This window comes from Eutrema salsugineum, unplaced genomic scaffold, assembly GCF_000478725.1.
Source record: "Eutrema salsugineum unplaced genomic scaffold, Eutsalg1_0 scaffold_6, whole genome shotgun sequence".
In the NCBI taxonomy this organism is placed as follows: Eukaryota; Viridiplantae; Streptophyta; class Magnoliopsida; order Brassicales; family Brassicaceae; genus Eutrema; species Eutrema salsugineum.
The window spans coordinates 8456465-8482666 of NW_006256547.1; the positions used below are offsets into that span (position 1 = coordinate 8456465).

Here is a 26202-nt window from a genome sequence, read left to right on the forward strand (position 1 = left end):
AGACTTTATTTTTATTCTGACCAAATTTTAAAGCTTTTGGGCTTTATAATAATTTGGGTCCAACATTTTATTCATCGACTAATCTACTACACATGGCATCATGTGTGCTTTCTCCATGAGAAGTTATTTATCTGAACACTTACCATTCTCCTTTCCCGCTTACCCATTGTGTTACCAATGAAATCATCTGAACCATGCCCACTCAAAGCAAAATGGGACCAATTGTAAAAGCTAAAATTACGGGGTCTCAAAAGAAGAATCTGAAAAGAAAGGGGGTATAAGTCAACAAACAAAAAATAAAGGATAGGACAGTAATTAAACACGTCGCCTGCCCACAAAGAATCAATCCTAGCCAATCACAATTCTCGACTACGATCTCTCATCACGACTCTCCTCTGAGTTTTGAGTCTCAAAATCAAAATTCGTTTACCAATTTTTCAAACTGAAAAAAAAGAATAAAATAAAATAAAATACAAATATTCTCTGAGAGCCTCAAGTTTCATCTTGCGGCTTAGATTCAAAATCATCAGCAATTTGAGAGAGATTCGTCTTCTCAAATATCTGAAACTCTTCTTCACTATATAAACAGGTCCACGAAGAATTTTCGATATTCTGCATTTTCCTTTCTCAGATTCCTTGAAAATGTCTATAGCCTCTACTTTCTAACTACAGATTTTTTTCTCTTTTGCATTTTCTCGGGAAACAGAGAGAAAATTCATTATCTCGGGAGAAAAATCGGATGGACGCAGCTTCAAGTTTTCTTTGCAGAAGCATTAGGATTCCGTCGACGGCGTTCACGTTCACTAGACCGCCGGCGAATTACGTTTGTGTGTTCTCCGTCAAGAGAGATTCCGACGGTGGCGGCGGCGTTCGTGGGAAGGTTTTTTGCAGCGGCATTAATGGCGCTTCAAGTGCTACGAAGAAGAAGCCACGAAGGAAAAGTAATGTTTCCGATAAAATTAGGTCTAGGAAAATCGAGAAGAGGAACGATAGTGAATCTGTGAGTGTTAGTAGTGAAACCTTTGTCGATGAGAAACCGGAGGAGAGTAAGAAGAACGATAAGGAACTGAGTCTTGGTGCTTTGAATCAAAACGGAGATCCATTAGGGAGGAGAGATCTAGGGAGGAACGTAGTGAAGTGGATTAGCCAAGCAATGAAAGCGATGGCTTCCGATTTCGCCACGGCGGAGGTTCAGGGCGAGTTCTCGGAGCTGAGGCAAAACGCTGGTTCCGGTTTGACGTTTGTGATTCAGGCTCAGCCGTATCTCAACGCTATTCCCATGCCGCTAGGGCTTGAAGTCATTTGTTTGAAGGCTTGCACACATTATCCCACCTTGTTCGATCATTTCCAGAGAGAGCTGCGTGATGTTCTTCAAGACCTTGAGCGCAAGAACGTAATCGAGAATTGGAAGGAGACCCAGTCTTGGAAGCTGCTCAAGGAGATCGCAAATTCAGGTTTGAATTCTTTTAATTCTGATTCCAATCTATTTATTGGTTTTATAGTTTGGCTGAACTTGGAAATTTTGGTTTGTCTGGTGTTTTTGCAGCTCAGCATCGGGAGGTTGCTCGCAAAGCTAATCAACCAAAGCCTGTTCAAGGAGTTTTTGGGATGGACTCGGAGAAGGTGAAGGCCATACAGGCAAGGATTGATGAGTTCACCAGCCGTATGTCGCAATTACTTCAGGTGGAACGAGATACAGAACTGGAAGTTACGCAGGAAGAACTAGATGTTATCCCTACTCCAGATGAGAGCTCTGATCCTCAAAACCGATCGAGTTCTTGGTTAGGCACGGTGAAGCTCCACAGGAGCTTTGTGACACAATTTGCAATTTGTATGCAGTTAGTACCTCCACAGGTTAGACACAACCAGATATTTGTCTGTCAATAACTAAACTCTATCTTGTAGTTTTCACTGAAATTTGTTGAATATGTAAAATCAAAATGCAGGACTTGGAGGTATGCACTTGGTGTTGTTTAAAGTTGGAGACAACCACCGTCTTCCTCCTACTACACTTTCCCCTGGTGACATGGTTTGCATACGGATTTGTGACAGTAGGGGAGCTGGAGCAACTTCATGTACGCAGGGGTTTGTTCACAACCTCGGAGATGATGGGTGCAGCATTGGTGTGGCTCTAGAGTCTCGTCATGGAGACCCTACTTTCTCCAAGCTCTTTGGAAAGAGTGTGAGAATTGATCGTATTCATGGGTTGGCCGATGCTCTTACTTACGAGGTATATCTTTGTTCCATATTGGTTGAAGATGCAGAGTTTATTCCCAGTAACATTCATCTTAACGACATAAAAAAATATGCTTATCATGGCCTATTATTGCAAGTGTTTGCTCAAATACATTATTTCTTTCTGCAACTCGCTTATTGTGGTCTTCTGTTACAGCGTAACTGCGAAGCCCTAATGCTTCTGCAGAAGAATGGTCTGCAGAAGAAAAATCCATCAATTGCTGTAGTGGCGACGTTATTTGGGGATGGGGAAGATATCACATGGCTGGAGCAGAATGATTATGTAGACTGGTGTGAAGCGGAGTTGAGTGACGAGCCAGTGGAAAAGTTATATGATGATTCTCAAAGGAGAGCCATAGCTTTGGGGGTAAACAAGAAAAGACCAGTTATGATAGTTCAAGGACCTCCTGGCACGGGAAAGACTGGAATGCTTAAGGAGGTTATTACCCTCGCTGTTCAACAGGGAGAAAGAGTACTTGTTACAGCACCTACTAATGCAGCTGTTGACAATATGGTCGAGAAGCTCTCACATCTTGGACTAAACATTGTCCGAGTAGGAAACCCTGCAAGAATATCATCCGCTGTTGCTTCAAAGTCTCTGGGGGAGATCGTGAACTCTAAGCTTGCAAGCTTTCGAGCAGAACTGGAGAGGAAGAAGTCAGATTTAAGAAAAGATCTTCGGTATTGCCTGAAGGATGATTCTCTTGCAGCTGGCATTCGTCAGCTCTTGAAACAGCTCGGAAAGACGATGAAGAAGAAGGAAAAAGAAACTGTTAAGGAAGTACTATCGAGTGCAGAGGTTGTTTTTGCAACTAATATTGGAGCAGCTGATCCTTTGATTAGGAGGCTAGAAACATTCGATTTGGTTGTTATAGATGAAGCTGGTCAGTCTATCGAGCCTTCCTGCTGGATCCCAATATTGCGAGGCAAACGTTGTATTCTTGCCGGTGATCCATGCCAATTAGCACCGGTTATTCTATCACGTAAAGCTTTAGAAAGTGGGCTTGGTGTATCCTTACTGGAACGAGCTGCGTCTTTGCATGATGGAGTTCTTGCTACAAAGCTAACAACTCAGTATCGTATGAATGATGTAATCGCTGGCTGGGCATCAAAGGAGATGTATGGTGGATGGTTGAAATCTGCTCCGAGTGTTGCCTCTCATCTGCTTATCGATTCTCCATTCGTGAAGGTACTTCTTCTTACTGTTTCTGCTGTTTAATTGGTTCTGTTACATAATGTGATGACAACATGGCATGCGATCACACATCTGTTTACTATTTCTACGCTTTTATTAGCAATACTCAGTTTCTTTAACGAGACTATTGATTTGTGTTTCATGATTCTATCTTTGATTGTGTCTGTTACTGTAAATCGTATGCACTATGGTAACCTCATGACTCTTACATATTTTTTCCACTTGCTGCAGCCAACTTGGATAACGCAATGCCCACTGCTTCTCCTTGACACAAGAATGCCATATGGGAGTTTATCAGTGGGCTGCGAGGAGCGTCTAGATCCAGCTGGTACAGGCTCATTATACAATGAAGGAGAAGCAGATATTGTGGTTAATCACGTCATTTCTCTTATATATGCAGGTGAGTGTTATATTTTCAGTTAAAAGACTGGAATATTCCTATTTGTTGTAACTTGGAAACCAGCTAGAGTTTAAAGAATCAAAAGCTTGATGCATATAACCTAATATGCAACTCGTTGGACATGATTTTTAGGTGTGAGTCCAATGGCTATTGCCGTTCAATCCCCATATGTTGCTCAGGTGCAACTTCTCAGAGAGAGGCTGGATGATTTTCCAGTGGCTGATGGAGTTGAGGTCGCAACCATTGATAGTTTTCAAGGCCGTGAGGCCGATGCAGTGATCATCTCAATGGTACACACCACTCTCGTCCTGTTACCTTCTGTTGCATTCATACATTTACTTCTTCTGCTCATAACTTGACAAGCCGATCTCTAAACCATTTTCGGATCCCAAAAGCATATAAGAATGTGTTTTCTATGTTGCACTTGATTGTGAAAACCAAAACCGATTAACATAATTGCCGATACGCTTTTCATCGAAGAACTCATTGACAATTACTGTGTTGTGAACCACATATAGGTACGGTCAAATAACCTAGGTGCAGTGGGATTCCTAGGGGATAGCAGAAGGATGAACGTAGCCATAACAAGAGCCCGGAAACACGTGGCAGTTGTATGCGATAGCTCAACAATCTGCCACAACACGTTCCTTGCGAGACTGTTGCGTCACATACGCCATTTCGGGAGAGTAAAGCATGCTGATCCAGGTAGCTTGGGAGGAGGGTCAGGACTAGGCTTGGACCCAATGTTGCCTTACCTTGGCTAATAAAACCTCCAAAACACCGAAGTAAGTACTACAAAACAAAAAGAAAAGAAAAAAAACAGAATCTTCTTCTTATTCTCTCTCTCTCTCTCTCCCCTTCTCTCACTGTGTCTCTCTTTGGGTGTAAAATGTTTCCATGGCGAGTTGTTTCGTTGTACAGGAAAGATTTGTTTCAATTGTTACCACAGAAAGTAGTGTCTGTATATGAATGATACAGAATTCATGTAAATTTTATACAATTGGTTTCTGCGGTTGAATGTCCCAAGACGAAAGTCTTTAACTCTACAGAGGTGGAAGTGTGGCTGGGCAATATATCTGTTTAACTCTACAGAGCAAAGCAAATACTAAAGTTTAGTATCCGTTAAGAACAAAACAAATCACGACTACCAAAATTTTAAGAGCCGAATATGTTCTGGTTTGGTAAAGCAAGCACAACAAATTGTAAGCAGTGATCTATATTCTCCAAATCTATTTTGTATCATTTTCGTCAGATTTCAGTATTGTAGAAATAGCCAGTAAATTGTTTTTATTCCATTCGCTAAAACATCAGGATTCCTTGGCTAATTGGCAGTTTAGTGGCCTAGTATATTATCGGAATTATAATTAAGTGGTGGTTATTATTATGCCTTGATTTGGTCGTAAAGTATGTCTTCTGATATTATTTGTACCACGTAACAACCAATGACAATCAAATGTTTGTTTTCTTCTATAGTAATGTATCTTCTTCTGGAAGAAAAAAAAAATCCTTAATTACTCTATAATGATTACAGTTTGGTAGATATGTTATTAGTACTCTATATACCTTTGAAGATTGGTGGATCTACAAGGTATTACTCCTATAGCTCATCATTACAATATAATATAGTCATGTGAAATACTCATATACGCTTGGCGTTCGGTATATACAAAGTTAATATAAAAGTATAAAACAAAGGTGAACTACAAGTTGAATTACAAACCTAAACACGTCCTGTAAAGATCATAGCAAACCGATCTGCAAAGCAGAACAAAGTACAACCTGAAATCTTTGTCGAAATTTTTTGCATATATACCAAAACAGTACTTATGGAAATTTAGAATTGTTACATCATAATCATTTACTTAATTTTCATCAAAGTTATTATCATTTGAAAAAAGGTCCTTTTCTATCATTACCATTTTGCATATGAAAAAAAAAAAACAGCTATTGGATGGTCTTATATATTGTGGTACGAAAACGAAGGTTTATCATACCTTAAGTGATAGTCTCTCCACCATTTTACCCTCTCTCACTTCATCCATCAGAGTATATTGAATTTCAGGAGTACTTGATTTCTCTTCTCTCATGGTATATTGTCTTATGTTCTTATGCTTTTCTTACATTTTAGATTCTAATTTTTTCTAAAAGAAAATTATCTTCTCTCCTTAATTCTGTTCAAGGCTAATGTTTCACTTTCTACATTTGTATAATAATTAAATTGAAGTTAACTTGTCATTTATATAAAAAATTTCGAGAAAGATTTCAGATTGTACTTTGTGCTTTGCAGATCGGTTTGCTATGATCTTTACAGGACGTGTCTGGGTTTGTAATTCAACTTATATATCACCTTAATTTTATACTCTTATACTTTTTCTGTTCTGAAAAAGTGATGTTTTAAGAGTTTTTCTTATAAGTGGTTTTTTTCAGTTTCAATACAAAATTTAATAATTCTTTTATTTTTTAGACTATTTGTATTCTGTAGATTATTTTTTATTGGTTGAATTGTGTTTAAATAAATAACAAATGATGTTTTTAGTATAAAAATAAAAATTAAATGAATTCTTGTATAAAAAACTTTAAACATGAACAGAGAAAGTATTAATTTTGTAGATGAATAATAAATATACAGTGTGCAAAAACTTTCATAATGGAAACTTACAGAGAGAGTAACCTTTTTGTTTTGTGATTTACTCAAATACAATCAATGATTTTGGGTCATTTTCATTGCTCCAAAATATTTTTGCTAAAAATTTCTTTACTGTTTTTGCTAAAATTGCTCCAAAGTATTTTGTCTTTTGATGTTGTCTACCTTCTTTTAAAAATTGGAAAAAATTAAAATTTAACTTGTTTTTCATTATTTCTTCTTCTCTCTCTTTTGATATTTCTTGTTAACTTCGCTTGTAAAATTTCCATGTTCGAGCTTCTCTTAATTTATAATATAAACGAAAAAAGGAAGAAAAAAGAAAAAAAAAAAAAGATTTTTCCTTTTTCGCGGAAAACTAAAAAGTTCGCCGCTTCAAGTTTCAAATTAATTGTCTGAATGTTTGTGTCTGTCTAAATTTTAAAAAACCGTTTTTTGTCATCTTCTTCCTCAGAGCATCGCAATTATGAAAATTCCAGATTCTTCTTCTTCACCAACCGGAGTTCTCGAAGAATTCTTCAGAACCGAAGAATTTGAAACCTCCGTGACGATAACGACGACGAAGAACCCTTCCTCCTCCTCCTCCCGATTCCGCAAAATCGTTCAGCTTCTAAGAAGCACATCGAAGAAATCGCTGGAGAATCTGAAGATTCCGTTTCACAACAACAATGCCATTAAAAGCTCTTTGAGAAGATGCACTAGCTTGAGAGAGAATCTCAGATTCGGCTCCCACGATTCTCACTTTCTTGTTTTCTCTCCTCGAAGAATCTTCACTTTCTCTGATCTTAAATCTGCTACAAACAATTTCGCTGTAGGTAAGTTCTTAAAAATCTCATCTTTGTTATCTCTCTGTCTCCATATGGTTTAAAATCGGTCTAGGATCGGTTAAATTGGTTTAGTAGAATTGTTAATGTACACTTCTTCTTCATCACTAAAATAACAGAATTTTCAGAATCTTATTAGAATTGAAAGATTTTTCAGGAATAAGATATAAATTTCTGATCATTTTTTAATCTACTTACGAAGATGGTGACCATTATTAATCGTTTTTGATAACTTTTGATTGTTTGGAAGTAATCTTGGATGTGAATGTTTTTGTGATTTCAATTTTTCTGAAGAAGAATTATAATTCTGTGATTTCAATTCTTGAATCTAACTATGAAGTGATGACCATTTTAGACTTACAGAATGTTTTCTCGCTCAGTGTCATCGTTCCGGTGATCACCTTCCTTTTGACTGTCCGTTCCCTTCGGGTGAGAAAGCTTGGCTTGGGATTGTGTAGATTATTTGCTACATCAAGTAGACTTACAGAATGTTGGTAAATTTGTTTATCAGTTTAGTAGAGTTTATGTAATCTGGTAGAGTTATTGTACGTATGGTAGACTTCTTATAATAATCATGTGGTAGATTAATTAAGTTTGGTATTTACAAAGATAACCTCGATCTGGTAGACATATAAGGTGCTTATGGTAAACTTGTTTCTATGGTAGAGTTATTTTCCATGCTTGAGGTAGACTTAGTTGTTAATGTTTGGCAGACATTTGACTTTTTGGATTGAAATTACTTTTTTGTCCTAAATATATTCTCCTATCTACGAAAAAACCAGCGGTTTGGTAGACTTGTTTTGGAATATTGTATGTTAAACAGGTTTCGTACATATGGTAGACTTGTTCCATAGTTATATTTGACTTGGTTTTGTTACCATTGACGTTTTCTTTGCATGAGTTTGCTAAGATTATGTCGGTTAACTGTGATTCGATCACAGATGAGTATTGTTCTTTACGATATAGATGCCATAATCAATGATCAAAAATTTCTAACATAAATATTTTTTCTATGATATATCTTTTCTCTAAGATAACTTTGCTTTTTATATTAACTTTGAACATATATGTCATATTTGTAATAACCATCTCTTAACTTATGATCTTTTGATTTTTATTTTTGAATATTTGTTACATTTAACTCTATTTACATAAACTTTTACAACATCACAATGTCAAATGATTTCAGTTATGATATACATCATAATAAAAATAAAGAAATAAATTAAATTGAATAATAACATTACTAGCAAATGTGATAAAAATGTGAAATGTCTGGATCAATGTTTTACGACAAATATAATTTGAAAACAAAAATATTATCATTCAAAATCTAATTATCATTTTTAAAAATTCAAATATAGATATACCATCAATTTAATAATAAATCTACCATCATTTCAAAACAAATCTACCAAATGTAAATCTACAATTCATAGTAAAACATGTCGGATCGGTGATGGATATCCTATCAAAGATTTGTTCATGGCAAAGCCCATAATCTGTCAGAAAAAAATAAACAAATATTGTTACTCATATATAAAATTCAAATATAAACGACTGATAAATCTACCATAAGTAACTAATAAATCTATCAAACACATATCATTTTTCAAATAAGTTACCATTAAATGACTAATAAATCTACCAAACCACATCGTTTTACAAATAAGTCTATCATTAGATGACTAATAAATCTACCAAACGACATCGTTTTTTAAAATAATTTTACCATCAAATAACTAATAAATCTACCAAACCACATTTCGTTTTCTAAATATATCTACCATCAAATAACTAATAATCTACCAAACTACATACCGTTTTTCAAATAAATCTACCATCACACATTATGAACTTTACAACCAAAAAAATACAAAATCGATTTCCAAATATATCTACCAAACGTACCTGAAAAAAAAAATATATGCCGCCGACAACCTCCACAACACCACCATTCCATCGAAACAATGTCTATCCACTGCGGTTGTGCGCGACGCGGCGAGAATGCTGCTTAAGAGTCACCGCCAACCGCCACATCTCCATAGTTTATCGTTGATATTAGATCCAAAAACCCAGATCTAGAAAAAATCAAAGAATTCGAAAAAATGAAAAAAAAAACTCACATAATAACAGAATGAATTGTAGAAACCATAGAAAGATCTAGATCTCCGAGCTTGGAAACGTTGGAGGCTTCTTGATACAAAAAATCGGTAAAACTAGTTGTGTTTTTCTCGATCTGAAACATCGAAACTTTGAAGTTCATAAAGAATACATATTCATACAACAAAATTTAACAAAACAAAAAAAAAGATAAAGAGGAGAGCAAGAGAGGAATGAAAAGGTTAAGAAGAAGAGTAGCTCCATGGGAGAAAAAAAAACGGCGCAGGAGAAAGAGAGAGAAGAAGATGAATTAGGTTTTTTTTTTTTAGTTTTTGGTTTTGTATTTTTTTTTTTGCTTTTTTCGTTTTAAAAAAATGTTTTTTTTTCGTCAAAAAAAATTTCGATTTTCTAAAAAGTTTTTTTCGAAATTAAAGTTTTTTCGAAAAAAAAAAATTTATAAAAAAAAAAATCATAATGGCATTTTCGTAATAATATTCAACATCTCGATAAAATGGACTTAAACCAACTTTATAAGGTTAGTCTAATAAGCCCTTCAATATATTAGGCTAGGTTTGTCATTTCATTAACCTTAAAGACTAGTCTGAGGAATTTTCACTTTTTAATTATGAACTTTGTTCTCTCTCTCCATATGGTTTAGAATCGGTTTGATAAAATTAGAATTGTTGATTTTCTGGTTTAATAATATTGTTAATGCATACTTCTTCTTCTGCATCACTGAAATAACAGTACTTCACAATCCTATCTTTGATTCTGTTAGATCTATTAGAAGTAGCAGATTTTTTTTCTAAAAATTAGATCACTTTTGAATCTAATTATGAAGTAATGACAATTAGCAATCATTTTTGGTAACTTTTTGATTGTTTTGAAGTAATCTTTGGGTCTGAATGTTTTTGTAATTTCAATTGTTATGAAGAAGACGTAGAATTTATGGAATTTAATATTGAACACATTATTTTGGCCAAAATAAATAAATTTATTGAACACATAACTACTAAAACTAGAAGTTTTTTCATGTAATTGTTAGCAATATTTTTGATGGATTTTGTGACAGAGAATATAATTGGGAAAGGAGGTTATGCTGAAGTTTACAAGGGGAAGTTATCAAATGGACAAATGGTAGCGATAAAACGGCTGATGCGAGGCAACAGCGAAGAGAACATCGTAGATTTTCTTTCGGAGATGGGTATAATGGCGCATGTTAACCATCCAAACATAGCCAAGCTTTTAGGCTATGGTGTCGAAGGAGGAATGCACCTTGTTCTTGAGTTATCACCACATGGAAGCTTAGCTTCTATGCTTTATAGTAAGTAAACCTACCTTCTTTCACTCTTGTAAGCCTTTATGGTTTTGGGAAAAGAAACTTAGTTGTTTCGATGGTATGATAGGCTCGAAGGAGAAGATGAAATGGAGCATTAGGTACAAGATAGCATTAGGAGTTGCAGAGGGTCTTGTGTATCTTCACAGAGGATGTCACAGGAGAATCATTCACAGAGATATCAAAGCCGCAAACATTCTTCTCACGCATGATTTTTCGCCTCAGGTACCATAGATATATCATATATATATGATGCTTGCAAAACAGTATTTAATTCTTTACCCGGTGATGAGAATGTCTTGCGTTTTTTTTTTAGATATGCGACTTTGGGCTAGCGAAGTGGCTACCTGAACATTGGACACACCATGTTGTTTCCAAGTTTGAGGGCACATTCGGGTGAGACTAAGCATTAAGCATATTCTTCTTTGGATATATTGGTTCTTGCCAAGAATGGCTCAGAGAATAAACATTTGCGTTCTTTGTTTCAGATATCTTGCTCCTGAGTACTTAACTCACGGGATAGTAGATGAGAAGACTGATGTATTCGCCTTGGGTGTACTTTTACTAGAACTTGTTACTGGACGAAGAGCTCTTGACTACTCCAAGCAGAGTCTTGTTCTATGGGTGAGTTCTTCCTTTTCTTTTGTTTCTTCCAAATCTCATGAGATTCTTTCTTCCGAGGATGAGTAAGCCCTAACAAGGAGTAGCTTGCAAGCCAAGGGACTAAGTAGTAGTCCACGGGAAGTCTTTGGAAAGCTATAGCGAGTTTACGCCTTCGGCCATAGATCCAAGACAAAAGATGTTACCTCTCCACTTTTGTTCTTAGTTTATTTCATTTTTGTGTTCACAGGCTAAACCATTGATGAGGAAGAACAAAATTAGAGAGCTCATCGATCCATCTCTAGAGGGTGACTACGAGTGGAGGCAGATTAAACTTTCGCTTTTGGCTGCTTCTTTATCAATCCAACAATCATCAATAGAGAGGCCTGGGATGAGTCAGGTACATAACCTCAAGTTTCTTGTATAAAAAGTAAAAAAACCACCTTTGTTTTGATGTTTTGACCTTAAATTAGGTGGTTGAGATCCTCAAAGGCAACTTGAACGATCTCAAGTGCATCATGAAATGCAGAGTTCCCTTTTATCGGAAAGCTTTCAGAGATGAAATCGGGCAAGAGAGATTCAGAAAATAGATCTTGGAAATGGATGAAACCACAAGAAATGGGGAAAGAAGTGAAGGAAATAAAAGAGGGTTTAAATCATTTTGGGGATAGAAAAGGATTATGAATCTAAGTGAGCCTAAAAAAGAAAGGTGTTTGGGTACTGTCTAACGCCTAAATCATCTTAGACATAGACATACCTTTCTTTAGATGCTGAATTTTAGTACTTTAAGTTTAGGATTTTACATAAAAAGATATCAAATAATATATATATATATATATAGACATGCAATTTTTGTAGTGTAGAAACAAAATATTATTTCTCTTCTCTTGCTTGTATTAAGAGGATGTTTAAGAGACATGCTAGCAAGTAATACAAGCAAGAGAAGAGAAATAATATTTTGTTTCTACACTGCAATTTTACAGTCTAGATTTATGGACTAGAGGGAAGCGGCTAATTTTTTAAATATACCAATGTGACTTTTACAGAAAGGAAAAAAAGGGTTTGTTCTTCCCGAAATCAAAGAACTAAAGGCATGAAAATATGCAGATACTCTTGGACTCAAATTTTAGAGGAATGCGTTAACAGTTTTTTTGTATCCAATTTTACCAATCATAGTTGAATTAAATCTATTGTCAAAATGGTCTTGTATAAACAGTCTATGCTGAATCGGTTAGGTGGTGATGTGCTCTTCCTGTCTAAGTGAGTCGATCTTTGAGCAGCTATGTCAGCAGCTATGTCAGCAGCTATAAGAAGAGGTGTTATAGTCGATATTTCTTGTTGTTCTTTGTCTTGATGTCGAGCTTATTTGTCCTTTATGCCATCTCTTATATCAAAGAAAGTCATATAAGATCCTATTTCTTCATCAAAAAATTCTCAGAATGTGAAACATAGATTTTTTTTCAAAACTGCGTACCAGCGTTGAACACCTACATGAAAATTTTGTACACAATTGAGATACGTAATCTTTGAAAAATTCAAGTTTATATCAAGATATCTATAAAAATATAATCAAAGATTGGCTGGAAGCCTGAAAATAATTTCACTTTATCGAAAAATACACTCATATGCGCTAGAGTAAGCCAGCCCTGCGTAGAAGCATTCAACAATGCATCTATCTTGATGTTTCTGTTGGTGTGTTATTCGAGATTATGATGAAGTAGAAGAGAAACATTGTTTGAAGATATGGGCTTTGAGTCAATATTATTTACATGGGCCAGAAGTTTTGGCAAGTCGTATGTTACTTAAGGAAGCCGGAAGACGATGCCGAACCCTAACAGAACACAGAGAAAAATTAAAGGAGCGTAGTACAAGCAAGAGAAACGAGAGAGAGAAGTTGAGAGAGAAAAGGCAATCGAGAGAAAAGAAACGGAGTTCGAGTCTTCGTGTTCTTAGAGTTCTTAGAGTGTGTCTTTTGGTGTAGTAATCTCCTTCTAAGTTTCTTGGTTAAGCTTTGTACCTGAACACAAAAGAGAGCACCGGTTAGTGTGCTTGTGTAATCTTTGATTGATAGTGGAAGTTGTGGGAGACGGTTCCCAACCCCAGACGTAGCGGTTCGAGGCCGTGAACTGGGTGACCAAACTTTCTTGTGTTCGTTTAAGTTTCATATATCCTAAGATCAAAGCACTAAACATAAACTAAAAACCCTTACAAGTGGTATCAGAGCAACCAGGTTTGGTTGTGAGTGCTTAAGGATTAGATTAGAAACTCAATGATGACGACACAAAAGATGGGGGTGAACATGTTCGACGGATCAGGATTTTGTGATCTGGAAGAAAAGGATGCTCGCGTACTTAACCGTTCAAGGTTTGAAAGATGTTCTTACGGAACCGACCTTTAAAGACGTGGATGAAAAAGATCCAGAGGCAATAAAGAAAAAGAGCAAAGATGAAGCTTCCAGGCTGGAGCGAGATGAAAAGGCTTTGAATCTTATTTTCATGTGTGTTGGAGATCATGTCTTAAGGAAACTAGACAAGTGCGTAACCGCAGCTCAAGCATGGGCTACTCTTGAGAGGCTTTACATGGCAAAGACTTTGCCTAATCGGGTCCATGCTCAGCTTAAAGTGTATTCTTTTAGAATGCAGGATTCAAGATCAATTGATCAGAATGTAGATGACTTCTTGAAGCTAATTGCAGATTTGAGCAACCTCAACATCGAGATACCAGAATAGGTTCAAGCAATACTGCTACTCAACTCTCTTCCCTCTAGGTATGATTCTTTAAAGGATACTCTAAAGTATAGTAGGGAAGCTATTCAGTTGGAGGAAGTAGCTAGTGCTGCAAAATCTAAGGAGAGAGAGCTGTCTGAAATTGAAAGGCTTCCAAGATCAGATGGAGAAGGGTTATATGTTGAGGCTAGAGGCAGATCAGAAAAGAGGTCAGAGAACGGAAGAGGAAGGTCTAAGAGTAGAGGAAAGAAAAACAACAAAGGTTGTTTTGTCTGTGGTGATGAAGGACATTGGAAACGGGATTGTCCTCATAGAAAGAAACCTGCAGATTCTGCAAATGTTGCAACAGATTCAAAGGAACCAATGGTGTTAAGTGTCAGCACTCAAGATACAAAGAAAGAATGGATTCTGGATTCAGGCTGTTCATACCATAGTACACCAGACAAAGAAGTCTTGTTTGATTTCAAGGAGTTTGATAGTGGTAGAGTTCTGATGGCTAATAACACTCATTGTAACATCAAAGGAATGGGGAAGATTCAGATTCAGAATCCAGACGGTTCTGTAGTGATACTCAAGGATGTGAAATACATACCAGAGGTGAGTAGGAATCTTATTTCTTATGGAATGTTAGAGAAATCTGGTTGCAGGTATAAAGGAGGTAACTTCAAGGTTCAGTTTTACAAAGGAAAGAAAAAGGTAATATCTGGAAAATACCATGGTGGTTTGTATTATCTTCAAGGCACTGTTTCTAAGGTAGAAGTGAAAAAGGAGAAGTCAAAGAAGGTGACATTCAGCGAGAATCTGATTCAAGGACCAACTCCTTTTGGTTTTGAAAAAGAAAGTTTATCAGCTCAAGGTGGAGACTCATCTTCATCAGAAAAATCGGAAATTTTAGATGAAATTGAGTCTAAGAAAGTTTCAAGGGATTGGCAAGAAATCAGAAGCTTTAATGAAAATCTGAGCATGGAGTTTAAAGAGAATGACGTGGGAAAGGTTTCAGAGATATTGGGCACAGGTATTTTTGGAGGTAGAGCTAAAGGGGATCTAGTTCTATCTACGATTCAAACAAGTCAAGGCATAGCAGATGTTGTAACTGAAGCAGTACCTGGACAGAAAGCTCAGGTTTGCTGCGACCTTCTCAACCTAGTTTGAAGGGTGGTGCAGCTCCAGGTAACTCCATTATCGACAGTGTGCTCTCGCAGGAAGAAGAACATAGAAACGGGTCAGTATTCGGAGATGTTTTTATGTCGATAAAATAAAATCAGTTTGATTAATGGGTTAGAGGAGTTACCTGGAGGCAGCTGGAATTACGGTGAGGACACTTTAATTCCAGGTGGAGCTGTAGAGAGATTCAAGGGAAGACAAGTTAGCTGTGTTTTCAATGAATCTGGAAAACAAGTCGAGAGTACAAGGTTCAGGTTAAGGGATTTACCTGAGGTCATCTAAGTAGCTGAAGAACATGGACTGTTCATCTGGAGGAGCTGCAAAGGAGATGAAATTGAGACTGGTTAGTTTCAGGTGGAGTAGCTGGAAGTGATTCATGAAGAGATTGATTCAAAGCTCAGTGCACATGAGATGAATCAACAGGTCGACAAAGATGAATCAAGTTTTCTATAGAAGCTACAAGTATGAAATCAGAAATTGAGATTTCATAGTGTCTCGGAGATATCTTAAGATACAGAGACAAGCAAGGATAGATGGTTCAGGTCAAGAGGGTTACCTGGAATCATCGGAACAACGAACAAGACGACGTGGTTCGTTGGTGAGGTTACAAAGAGTAACAGCAAAGAGGAATCGCAAGTGATGAAATTTTTTTTCTAGTCTGAGAAAAATTTGCATCTAGTTTCACTATCGGAAAGAATCAAAGAGGAACTGAGGCTTCAGGGCTTGAATGGTGACGTGTGAAGGCAGTTGCAGATAGCAGAGAGTGTCGACGGCGACGACATCACTGGAAATGAAAAACCCAGGTTGATCTCTTGAAATCGCGATCGAGAGAGATGATGGGAAATTGGTGACAAGGATCGAAATTGGTTGAGCCCAATGATGTCGTAAGCTTCGGATTTTGTCAGAGGTGGTCGAGGATTGAGAAGTCGCCGGAGTTGAAGTTGCAGATTGGGATTTGCATCTCAGGCGAAGGAGAAACTTCGATCTCGCCATCAGAAAAGGAAAAACTAGAGAGGTTTTGCGAGCGTAGAGGCGGTTTAGAGATGACATAGGAGAATGGTGGAGATCGCTTAACGGTGGTCGGAGATTGAAACCAGTATCGGGAAAGCAAGCTTTGCTTTTGTCGTCAATGAGGAAGAAACGTGAAAAGGAAGATGATGGGAAGGTGGGCCTTAGAAAATCAAAGCCTAAGGTAGAGATTGTGAAGATATGGGCTTTGAGTCAATATTATTTATATGGGCCAGAAGTTTTGGAATAAAGCCACAAAACCCAATATCAGATGTTTCACGTTTTGGCAAGTCGTATGTTACTTAAGGAAGCCGCAAGACGATGCCGAACCCTAACAGAACACAGAGAAAAATTAAAGGAGCATAGTACAAGCAAGAGAAACGAGAGAGAGAAGTTGAGAGAGAAAAGGCAATCGAGAGAAAAGAAACGGAGTTCGAGTCTTCGTGTTCTTAGAGTTCTTAGAGTGTGTCTTTTGGTGTAGTAATCTCCTTCTAAGTTTCTTGGTTAAGCTTTGTACCTGAACACAAAAGAGAGCACCGGTTAGTGTGCTTGTGTAATCTTTGATTGATAGTGGAAGTTGTGGGAGACGGTTCCCATCCCAGACGTAGCGGTTCGAGACCGTGAACTGAGTGACCAAACTTTCTTGTGTTCGTTTAAGTTTCATATATCCTAAGATCAAAGCACTAAACATAAGCTAAAAACCCTTACAATTGTATTTTATTTCACTCAGAGATAAAAATATCTCTAACAACCCAAATGAACGAAAATCCAGAAAGTTTTGGGAAATTATTATAGAGTTTTTGTTTACAATTTTAAGCAGATTCAAGAGATTTGTTCTTGGATTTGAGGAATCGATTCATTTTTGTAGATTGATTTTGTAATTCTTCTTGATAAGTGAAATAAAATCGATTGTTTTTCTTCTCGAGCCATTTCGATGATTTTCAGAAAAAGGGAGAAAAGAATTAGAGCATATATGTGTTATATACCTTAGAAATTGCTTGTCTACCTGAGTGGAGTATAACAGGGCCTCCAAAATGTGTCATCTGTCCCTCAACTTCAAGTACGTAATCCACTATCATCTGTTTTTTGAATGCCAGTTCTTTGGGGATATTTTTATCTCCCTTGCAAGTAGAATCTGGCTACCACCTCCCCTAGAGCCTCTCTTAATCATGGAATGGATTGCACAAATCCAGAGGCCTGCACAAGCAGCTCATGTCTCTATTGCTAAACTCTTCCTTCAAGTCATCTCTTACGTGGTATGGAAGGAACATAATGCTAGGATTTTCTCTTCCATCTCTACCTCAGCGAGTTCTTTAAAAGTAATTATTGATCACACTGTACATAAACATCTCATTATTTTTTTCCGACAAGATTCGATTGCTTGTCCATCTCTCCTTGAATCTTATTCCGGTTATTTCATGCCTCCATGGTAACCATATTTTCTCGTTCCAGTTTTGTAATCTTCCTTCGGGAATTATGGGTTCTTTGGTAATTGTAAGTATCATTCAGTTTTTGAATTTTTGGTTTAATTTCAACAATAAAATAAAAAAAACTAATTCAATAACAATGATCAGATATTGCAAAATATGGGCCAAAGTGGGCCTCAAAATATCTTATTTTCGTTTATGCATCTTCCCTTTTAAAATTCTTTGTATTTTTTAACGAACGACTCCATTGTAGAAGAAAAACGTAATCAGATTCTCTGATCATTTGAAGTAAGAGAGTGGCGTCTCTAAATCAGCCAAAGTTTGTTTTTCTCCCAAATTTCGCGAAAGATGACTGAAAGTAACCGAACCAAGTCGCAGAATCGTCGCAATTGCTGCATTTCTCATGAATTCGTCGATGCAGCCTCCATAAACCCTGACAAAATCGCGGTGATTCATGCCTCGGGCTGGGCGGCGAGGATTGAGCCGGAACCGGAATCACTTGAACCTTTTGATCCTCCGTCGCGCACATCATCGCCTGTTTACGACGGAGACAAATGTTTCACATTCGCCGAGGTTTCTTCTTCCATTGATTCCCTCACCTCTCGTCTCCGTCGTATTCTCAATGTTACCGGTCACAATGATCCTTACCTCATCAGACCACGATTTCAAGGTTACTCTTTAAGGCCATGTGAGTGTAAAAGCAACATTTTCTCTTTACCCATCTCATAAAGTTTCAACTATTGACATTGTAGAGAAACTTGACTTCGAAGCTGATGATTCAGATGTTTATATACCAAAGGTATTGGCTTTATATATGCCACCTTCAGTTGAATACATAATCAGTGTTTTCTCTGCTTTGAGATGTGGAGAAGCGTTTTTACCTTTGGATCCTTCATGGCCAAGAGAAAGGGTATTGTCTATTATTGCCTCTTCCAATGTTGCTCTTGTTATTGCTTGCGGCTCTTCTTTCGATCGATTCGGGTCTAAGCCGCTCGAGAGATCACATTGGCTTGTGGGAAGCGTCGTTTGTCCTATGTTGTTCTTTTCGATGAGTGAAAGATTGAGTGCGGAAACTGGTGGATCAAGTTTTGTTTGGCCTTGCAATATAGAGAGGCAAAGAAATTTTTGTTATCTGATGTATACCTCTGGATCCACTGGGAAGCCAAAAGGAGTATGTGGCACTGAGCAAGGTTTGGATGTTTTTCTTTTCATGATAAAAACTGTTTTAAGCTGTTTCTGCTACTTTTTTAAAATTCAAATACATTTTTAGTTATGGTGACCTTAAGATTCGAAAGTCGTCCTAGTGTTCTCTTAATGAAGGGATCATTATCAGTAGATCACATGTTCTTTCTGGATAAATATATGTAATGTTAGATTGCTGATTGTTCTTTGTAGTTACGATAGCTAAAGCTCTCTGGAATTACATGAAAACTTTGACCCTTTGGGATATCGAAACATCTTGTTGGAATAGATATAAAGCATGTCTGTAGCTGTTTTCATATATTTCAGTCTTCCCACTGATTATTCTATAATTTATTTTCTATTCGTTGTAAGTGACATGGTGTATTTAAGGCTTAACACCAGTAAATAACTAATGGTAGATAGCTGTTTTTTCTTAGCTAATTTAAATGAAAATTCATGTATATTTGTAGTGTGTGCTATTCGTTTTTCATGCAAAGTGATAATAACCTATGGGTTGTCTGTCCATTGCTCTCTGAAGGACTTTTAAATCGCTTCCTGTGGATGCAAAAGCTGTATCCTATTGTTGGAGAGCAGCAATTGGCTTTCAAGACTTCAGTTGGTTTTATTGATCATCTGCAGGAGTTTCTTGGTGCTATTCTTAATTCCAGACCACTAGTCATCCCTCCATTTACTCTTCTAAAAGAGAATATGTTATCCATCATTGATTTTCTTGAGGTAAGAGTTATGTTTTCTATAGTTTGGAAAGAAAATAGCAATCACCTTCTGTAGAAGTCATGCTGTTGAGATTCATGAAAATTGTTTATACTCAAACTATTTTAGTTGCCAATATCTCAGATGTTCAGGAGTCGGTTCTCACTTTTCTGTTCCTATTTTGCTTTCAAATATCCATATTTCAAAATCGGTAAATTAGTTTAAGCATCTTCACTAGGTTGTATATTGGGGATCATATACGTAATTTGAAGCAATAAATAATGTAGACAGTGGTATTGTATATCTTAACTTTGTCATGATAAATCCATTGGATGCCATGTTTCATAATGATAGGTTTCTAGTTTCTTTTATTTAACTTTAATCTACTTATGATGTCTCTTCGAAAACAGCATATGTTGTGACTAGATCTCTTAGTTTAGAGCATGACTGAAGGAAATCATTGTTTCGTGAAGAAGAACAGATATAGCTTCTTTTGTTGGTTGCTTAAATTAAGGTTCCTGTCATTATAGGAACACTGAATTATCTTTCAGTGTATTGCTTTACTTTCTGTTCGGGTAACATCGGCGAGAGTTTATCAATCTTGATAGGCGTATTCTATCAGTAGGCTCGTAGCTGTACCAACGATGATCAGAGCTATTCTACCAAGTTTACAATATCGTGGACACAATAAGCTCCAAAGTTGCCTGAAGCTGGTAGTCTTAAGCGGCGAACCCTTTCCTGTGAGCCTGTGGGATTCACTTCACAACCTACTTCCCGAAACATGTTTTCTGAATCTATATGGGAGCACAGAGGTAAGAAATATGCTTATTGATGATTTGATTTCAGTAGATCTTCTTAAGCTTGTGTACTTCAAAAGTTCGTAGCAGTGCCGGCCAGTTAGTACCGGCTTTCGTTAATAGTTTGAAAGATGTTGATAAGTGCAAAGCACTGTTGGTTTAAAAGATGTTGATAACTTGAAGAGTTCTTAGTTTTGCTTGTTTGATAGTTAGTTTTCGTCTAACTGGTTGTAGCTGGCTGGTCAGGGTTCGGATTATATCATTTCTGCATTCTCTTAACTTATGCAGCAGTTTGTTGACATTAAATGTGTATCGATTAGCCTTTTTGTTTTGTGTAGGTATCAGGGGACTGCACTTATTTTGACTGCAGTGAGTTGCCAACACTTTTGAAGACCGAGATGATTGGTACTGTTCCTATTGGCAAGCCAATATCCAATTGCAAAATTGTACTTTTTGGGGATGAAGATAAACCCTGTGAGGGAGATATATGTGTGGGTGGTATCTGTCTTTCGCAAGGATACCAGCATTCCTCAATAGAGTCCCAAGGCTACGTGAAGCTACATAACAACAACTCATTATGTAATCATATAACCAATGATTGTGGAAGTCAGCTTTATTATAGAACTGGTGATTACGGCCGAAAACTTTCTAGCGGTGATTTAATTTTTACTGGGAGAAGGGATCGAACGGTTAAACTCAATGGACAGCGCATGGCCCTTGAAGAGATTGAAACAACTCTAGAACTAAATCCAGATGTTTCTGAAGCTGTTGTTCTACTTAACAGAGATCAGACAGAGCTTGCTTCACTTGAGGCCTATTTGGTACTGAACATGAAAACCAAGTCCGATGATGGTATCATATATGCTATAAAAAATTGGATGCGCGAAAAACTTCCTCCGGTGATGATTCCTAACCATTTTGTTTTGGTGGAATCACTACCAAGTACTTCAAGTGGAAAAGTTGATTATGAAGCACTATCAAGGTTGAAAGGTCCTAGAACCCATGCTGAAGATATGACACGTACCAATGGAAGTAATAGTTTATTGCAAACTATTAAAAAGGTCAGAGAGTTTCCATGCTGCGCTTACACGTTTTATTTTCTCCTTAGGTCAAAATAAAGATCAAAGGGAAAGAGGTTCGAGTTGTGCAAAGGAATTTGATAATTCATTTGACGGTTTAAGGGGTGTTTAAGGGTATTTTCTGTCAGATTTTTTTATCATAACCGGAGTAACTAAACAGGGAGTAGAGACAATGAGGTGCAAGGGACTATGCTTATCATAAACTTAGAATCTCAAAATTTGTTTGCGTGATTATGCATACGAAATAATGTAGAGAACATTTTTTGATTATTTTTTATCTGCATAATCTAATTGGCCATACAAATGGACTTAGATCATTTCTTGACTTTTGATGTAGGCCATTTGTGATGCATTACTGGTCAAAGAAGTTTCAGAAGATGATGATTTCTTTGCGATTGGTGGAGACTCTTTAGCCGCAGCACATCTTTCTCATAGTCTTGGTATTGATATGAGATTGATTTACCAATTTCGAAGTCCATCTAAGCTTTTGATCCATCTGTCAGAGAAGGAAAGAAAGTTAACAGAAGATATGCAACACATCACCACTCTGAAGCTAGACCACAAGAGAGAAAGCCAGAGTGGTAATGAGTTTGTTAGTAGAACTATTCCACTTCATTCTGCTGTTATATCCGACCCAACACCTTTAAGCGAGAAAAACGTGTCTACAAAGCGGTTGAAAACTGATTCAGAACAGTTTTCGTCCGAAAGAGTGGAAGAAAAAAAAACATGGGATTTAGGATTTTCTCAAATACAGTGTGCATTCAGTCGGTGCAACAAGGTACATTATCCAAACTCATGTAGTAATGAAGAGGGAGACCAAGAAAACTGGTCGGTGGAGTTTCCAAGGAATGATATGGTCTCTATGCAAGAGCTATGGAAAGTTCATATGGAGTCTTGTGTAGATGCCTCGCCCCTAGTTGTGTTGAAGCATTCGGAAACTTATGTATTTATTGGGTCTCACTCACGTAAATTTAACTGCATCGACGCGAAAAGGTATGCATCTTTGTTAATCTTCTGTATCTACGCATTTGAAGTTTTAAGTTCTTCTTGAATTATTGATATTAGATTTGGATCTACAATGAAATGAGAGGATTGGGTTTACATTTTTTAGGAATTAGGCTAGACTTTTTTACATTTTTAACAAATGATACACGACACTGATACACTTTACTGTGCTTATTAGTGGTTCTATCTGTTGGGAGACCGTTTTAGAAGGAAGGATCGAAGGTTCAGCCATGGTAGTTGGTGATTTTTCTCAGGTTAGTCTTCTCATCAATTTGTATAGCTTAATGTATCCTTTGTAATTCATTTGAACAGTTTTAGGGACGTCTCCAATGGTAGGTCGTTGTTGGGTGCTACAAAGGAAAATTATATTTCTTAGATTTCTCAACTGGAAGCTTATGTTGGACTTTCCAAGCAGGTGGCGAGGTATGATCTGCAGAAAAATTGATTGATAATACATTTGTACTCTGTTTATCTACATTCTTAGTGATTTAATTTCTATTCTGAGACGTAAAACAATGTGTTTTCGTTTTCCGGTATAGATAAAGTGCCAACCTGTTGTGGACACATCTTCACAACTGATATGGTAATACTGTGAGGACTCTTTCTGTCACACTTTTAGCTCCCTGGGTGTTTACTTTCACGCTGCTGTAGACTATATTTGTCTACAACACATCTTCACAAATGTTTTTCTTTCCTGCTGTAGACTATATTTTGCCCAATCTTGTAAAATCCATCAACCACCCAAGCTAAATTATGTACCTTTCATGCAGGTGTGGATCACATGACCACATTCTTTATGCCCTTGATTATAGGAGCCAACGCTGTGTTTATAAGCTGCAATGTGGTGGGAGCATATTTGCTTCACCCATAATTGCTGAGGTGAAGGCTTAAATTACTTTATCCACTTGGTTATGCATATTTTCTTGTCCAAAGCTAAAAGCACAGTCATCTGTGGTCGCACGTCACCTGATTCATCTTTGATGCTTCACCCAGGGTCATAGTTCACTTTACGTGGCTTCTACAAGTGGTCGCGTGATAGCTGTATCAATAGAGGTATGGGCCTTTTGATCCACAATCTTAGAGCCCGATTTGTTGTTGCTTGTATATCTTTTGTATTCCATTTAAATTTGAGATGTGTTGGACTTGAATTTCTTTGCCTAATTTTTTAACTCTCAGTTTGCCGGTAAGCTATGAATAGTCCTTGGAGTATTCATATTTAAGCCAAATTGTGTCCTGCATAGTCTGTCGTACTCTATAGAGAAGTCTAGCTCAACTAATTTGCATTAAGTTTAGATGGCTCCATAGGGGGGTTTGTTTCGTACAGATTAATATAGGAGATGGACCCTCCTTTATTCCGGTTAATTTTGCAAATGCAGGATTCACCATTCCACACCTTGTGGGTACTTGAATTAGAGGCACCGATTTTTGGTTCCCTATCCATTAGCCCGACAGGCCAAAGCGGTTTTTTATCCTCTCTTTTTCTATTTTCTTTCTAATTTCTTGATTTCAGCATCATTGTCATTCTCTATTTTCTGTCACAGTTATTTGCTGCTTAGTTAATGGCCAAGTTGTGGCAGTGAGTCCGTTTGGAACTATTATTTGGAAGGTATGTGTTTGATTTGATCTCAGTGCATTTGAATGATATTGTAAAGTGACGAAAGTCTATATAGCGTCCCCTGACTCTATCCTATTTAGGAGATACTGAATGATGATAGTTAACTATGTAGTCAAAAGGGCTTTCAACATCTTTTGTTCCTGTCAGTTTGTTATGCCATCTCATAGTGCTCAAACTACTCAATTGTTACAACGATGCAGTATATGACTGGTGGGCCAATATTTGCTGGGCCTTGCATGTCGCATGTTCTTCCATCTCAGGTATTTTTTGTGGTTCCATTAGAAAAAATTCACGTGCCAATCGTGTGCATCATTTGCATCCCAAGTAAATCTGCAATCCATCCTTTTTTTGTAGAGGTTTCTCGCCAGGCTGATTAAATGTCTATTTTATCGCCAGATGCTCGTGTGCTGTAGAAATGGAAGAGTTTATTCACTAGAACCGGTACTTCTTATCTCCCTTGGACATGGAAGTGTTCACTTATTGCTGTTTACCGTTATTTATTTGTAAGAGGTGCTTTGTTTTTAAGTAATGCGATAGAAGCGAGTACAACTTCATCATGTCTCTATATATTCTAAAATATCCTCTTCTTATGCATCTTCAAGGGAGTCCTTTCTCAAAGACGATTAGTTTAATAAAAGTCTTCTGCGTTCATTGGCTCATCGATTTTCTGAGTTTATATTAGAAGGCATGCACTCTCTTTAGAAGTTAACAGCTTGTGGATGCACTAACGGTATTCTTGAATCTGTAGCAAAATTAGTGGAATCAAATCGGCTCCAAGGGAAGTCATTTTTGTAGTTTTTCACTAAACACCTTTATATTAGGTTTGGTTTTAGGACTACAAAGACATTGATAGGGACCCTACAAGAGTATCAGTTGTTGTGGTCCTCGACTCAAAACTTCAGTATCATGAATCATGAATGTTTTGTGAAAGTTTGCTTTCAGGAATCCGGGTGTCTCGTGTGGGAATACGATATTGGAGACCCGATCACCGCATCTGCATACATCGATGAGAATCTGCATTTTGAATCGCATCAACTGCTTGCATCGGACAGGTAATAACTGCAAGAATAAGTACATTTATAAATCAGTTTAATTATCATGGAGGGTATGATGATGCCTCTTCCTTGTGTTTCCATGTACTTTTCCAGGTTGGTGTCTGTATGCTCTAGCACGGGAAGAGTTCATGTCCTTCGTGTGAGACCCAATATCGGCATAGATTCACATGAACCAAAAGTAGGAGAAATCGCGAGGCTGGATTTGCAGGCAGACATTTTCTCTTCACCAGTGATGATCGGTGGCCGGATTTTTATTGGCTGCCGTGACGACTATGTGCATTGCCTCTCTCTTGAGAGTTGCAGGTAAGACAGGTTATACTCTACATACACTACAAAAAAAAATGATTATTGTTACACTTTTTTATGTAACAATAGATATATATTTCGTCACAATTTTTTTATTGTGATGAAATGATTACAATTTACAAAACGTCACAATAAAATCGTCACAATCTCCTATCCATTACAAAAACGTAATAACAGTTTGTGACGAATAAGAATGATAACAATTCGTAATATTTTGTGATGATCTTGAAACATTTACAAAAACGAAACTAATTGTGAAGAATAAGAATGGTAACAATTTGTAACATTTTGTGACAATTTTAACAGTTACAAAAACAACACAATTCGTGTCGAAAATACTGTTACAACTATGCAACAAATTGTGACAAAAAATTATCACATATTTGTAACAAATTATTACTATATTTAAGTCACAAAATCATCATAAATTATGACCAAAATAGTTTTTCAACACCGATACAATTTGTGACTAAATTAAAGTCACAAAATATCATAATTTAGTGACTAATATTATCACAACTACACCACAGATTGTAACAAAAAAATAATCACATAATTGTCACAAATTGTATTTGTATTATAACGTTTTTTTTTATTATCACAAAATTATAAAATATTTCTAATTTAATTATTGCTATATTTTTATATAATAAATAGTATATAATACAATATTAAAAAACAATATAATAAACAATTGATAATATTAATTAACCATCCACCATCCGAAACAAACTTACACAAATCAACTTAAAGGAAAAAGTAGTTCTTATAAACAAAGTTACACAAACGAAAC

At 36.7% G+C, this 26202-nt stretch overlaps 4 protein-coding genes across 4 annotated transcripts; all 4 read left to right on the forward strand.

Annotated features, from left to right (window-relative positions):
- Positions 1 to 450: 450 nt before the first annotated feature.
- LOC18012025 (DNA-binding protein SMUBP-2) lies at positions 451 to 4876 on the forward strand. The gene is given in 9 exon segments (XM_024151691.1): positions 451 to 589; positions 707 to 1454; positions 1547 to 1756; positions 1759 to 1854; positions 1947 to 2230; positions 2393 to 3424; positions 3662 to 3830; positions 3963 to 4120; positions 4349 to 4876. Coding segments are annotated over 8 exon segments (2910 nt in total). The 5' UTR covers positions 451 to 589; positions 707 to 739; the 3' UTR covers positions 4595 to 4876.
- Positions 4877 to 6922: 2046 nt separating this feature from the next.
- LOC18012043 (receptor-like cytosolic serine/threonine-protein kinase RBK2) lies at positions 6923 to 12040 on the forward strand. Its single transcript, XM_006395863.2, has 7 exons — positions 6923 to 7286; positions 10471 to 10722; positions 10805 to 10959; positions 11051 to 11130; positions 11223 to 11358; positions 11585 to 11734; positions 11808 to 12040. Exons 1-7 carry the CDS (start codon positions 6938 to 6940, stop codon positions 11922 to 11924), a joined length of 1239 nt encoding a protein of 412 aa, XP_006395925.2. The 5' UTR covers positions 6923 to 6937; the 3' UTR covers positions 11925 to 12040.
- A 2335-nt stretch (positions 12041 to 14375) lies between these two features.
- On the forward strand, positions 14376 to 15212 carry LOC112083440. The gene has a single exon (XM_024151466.1). The coding sequence runs from the start codon at positions 14424 to 14426 to the stop codon at positions 15210 to 15212; it is 789 nt and encodes a 262-aa protein (XP_024007234.1). The 5' UTR covers positions 14376 to 14423.
- A 2756-nt stretch (positions 15213 to 17968) lies between these two features.
- LOC18011802 (putative acyl-activating enzyme 19) lies at positions 17969 to 25410 on the forward strand. The gene is made up of 17 exons (XM_024151399.1): positions 17969 to 18329; positions 18412 to 18849; positions 19380 to 19576; positions 20161 to 20364; positions 20688 to 21410; positions 21766 to 22421; positions 22612 to 22687; positions 22770 to 22856; positions 22973 to 23016; positions 23204 to 23312; positions 23427 to 23486; positions 23810 to 23894; positions 23975 to 24039; positions 24249 to 24308; positions 24445 to 24489; positions 24991 to 25100; positions 25197 to 25410. The coding sequence occupies exons 1-17, from the start codon at positions 18008 to 18010 to the stop codon at positions 25408 to 25410; spliced, it is 3495 nt and encodes a 1164-aa protein (XP_024007167.1). The 5' UTR covers positions 17969 to 18007.
- Positions 25411 to 26202: the final 792 nt, after the last annotated feature.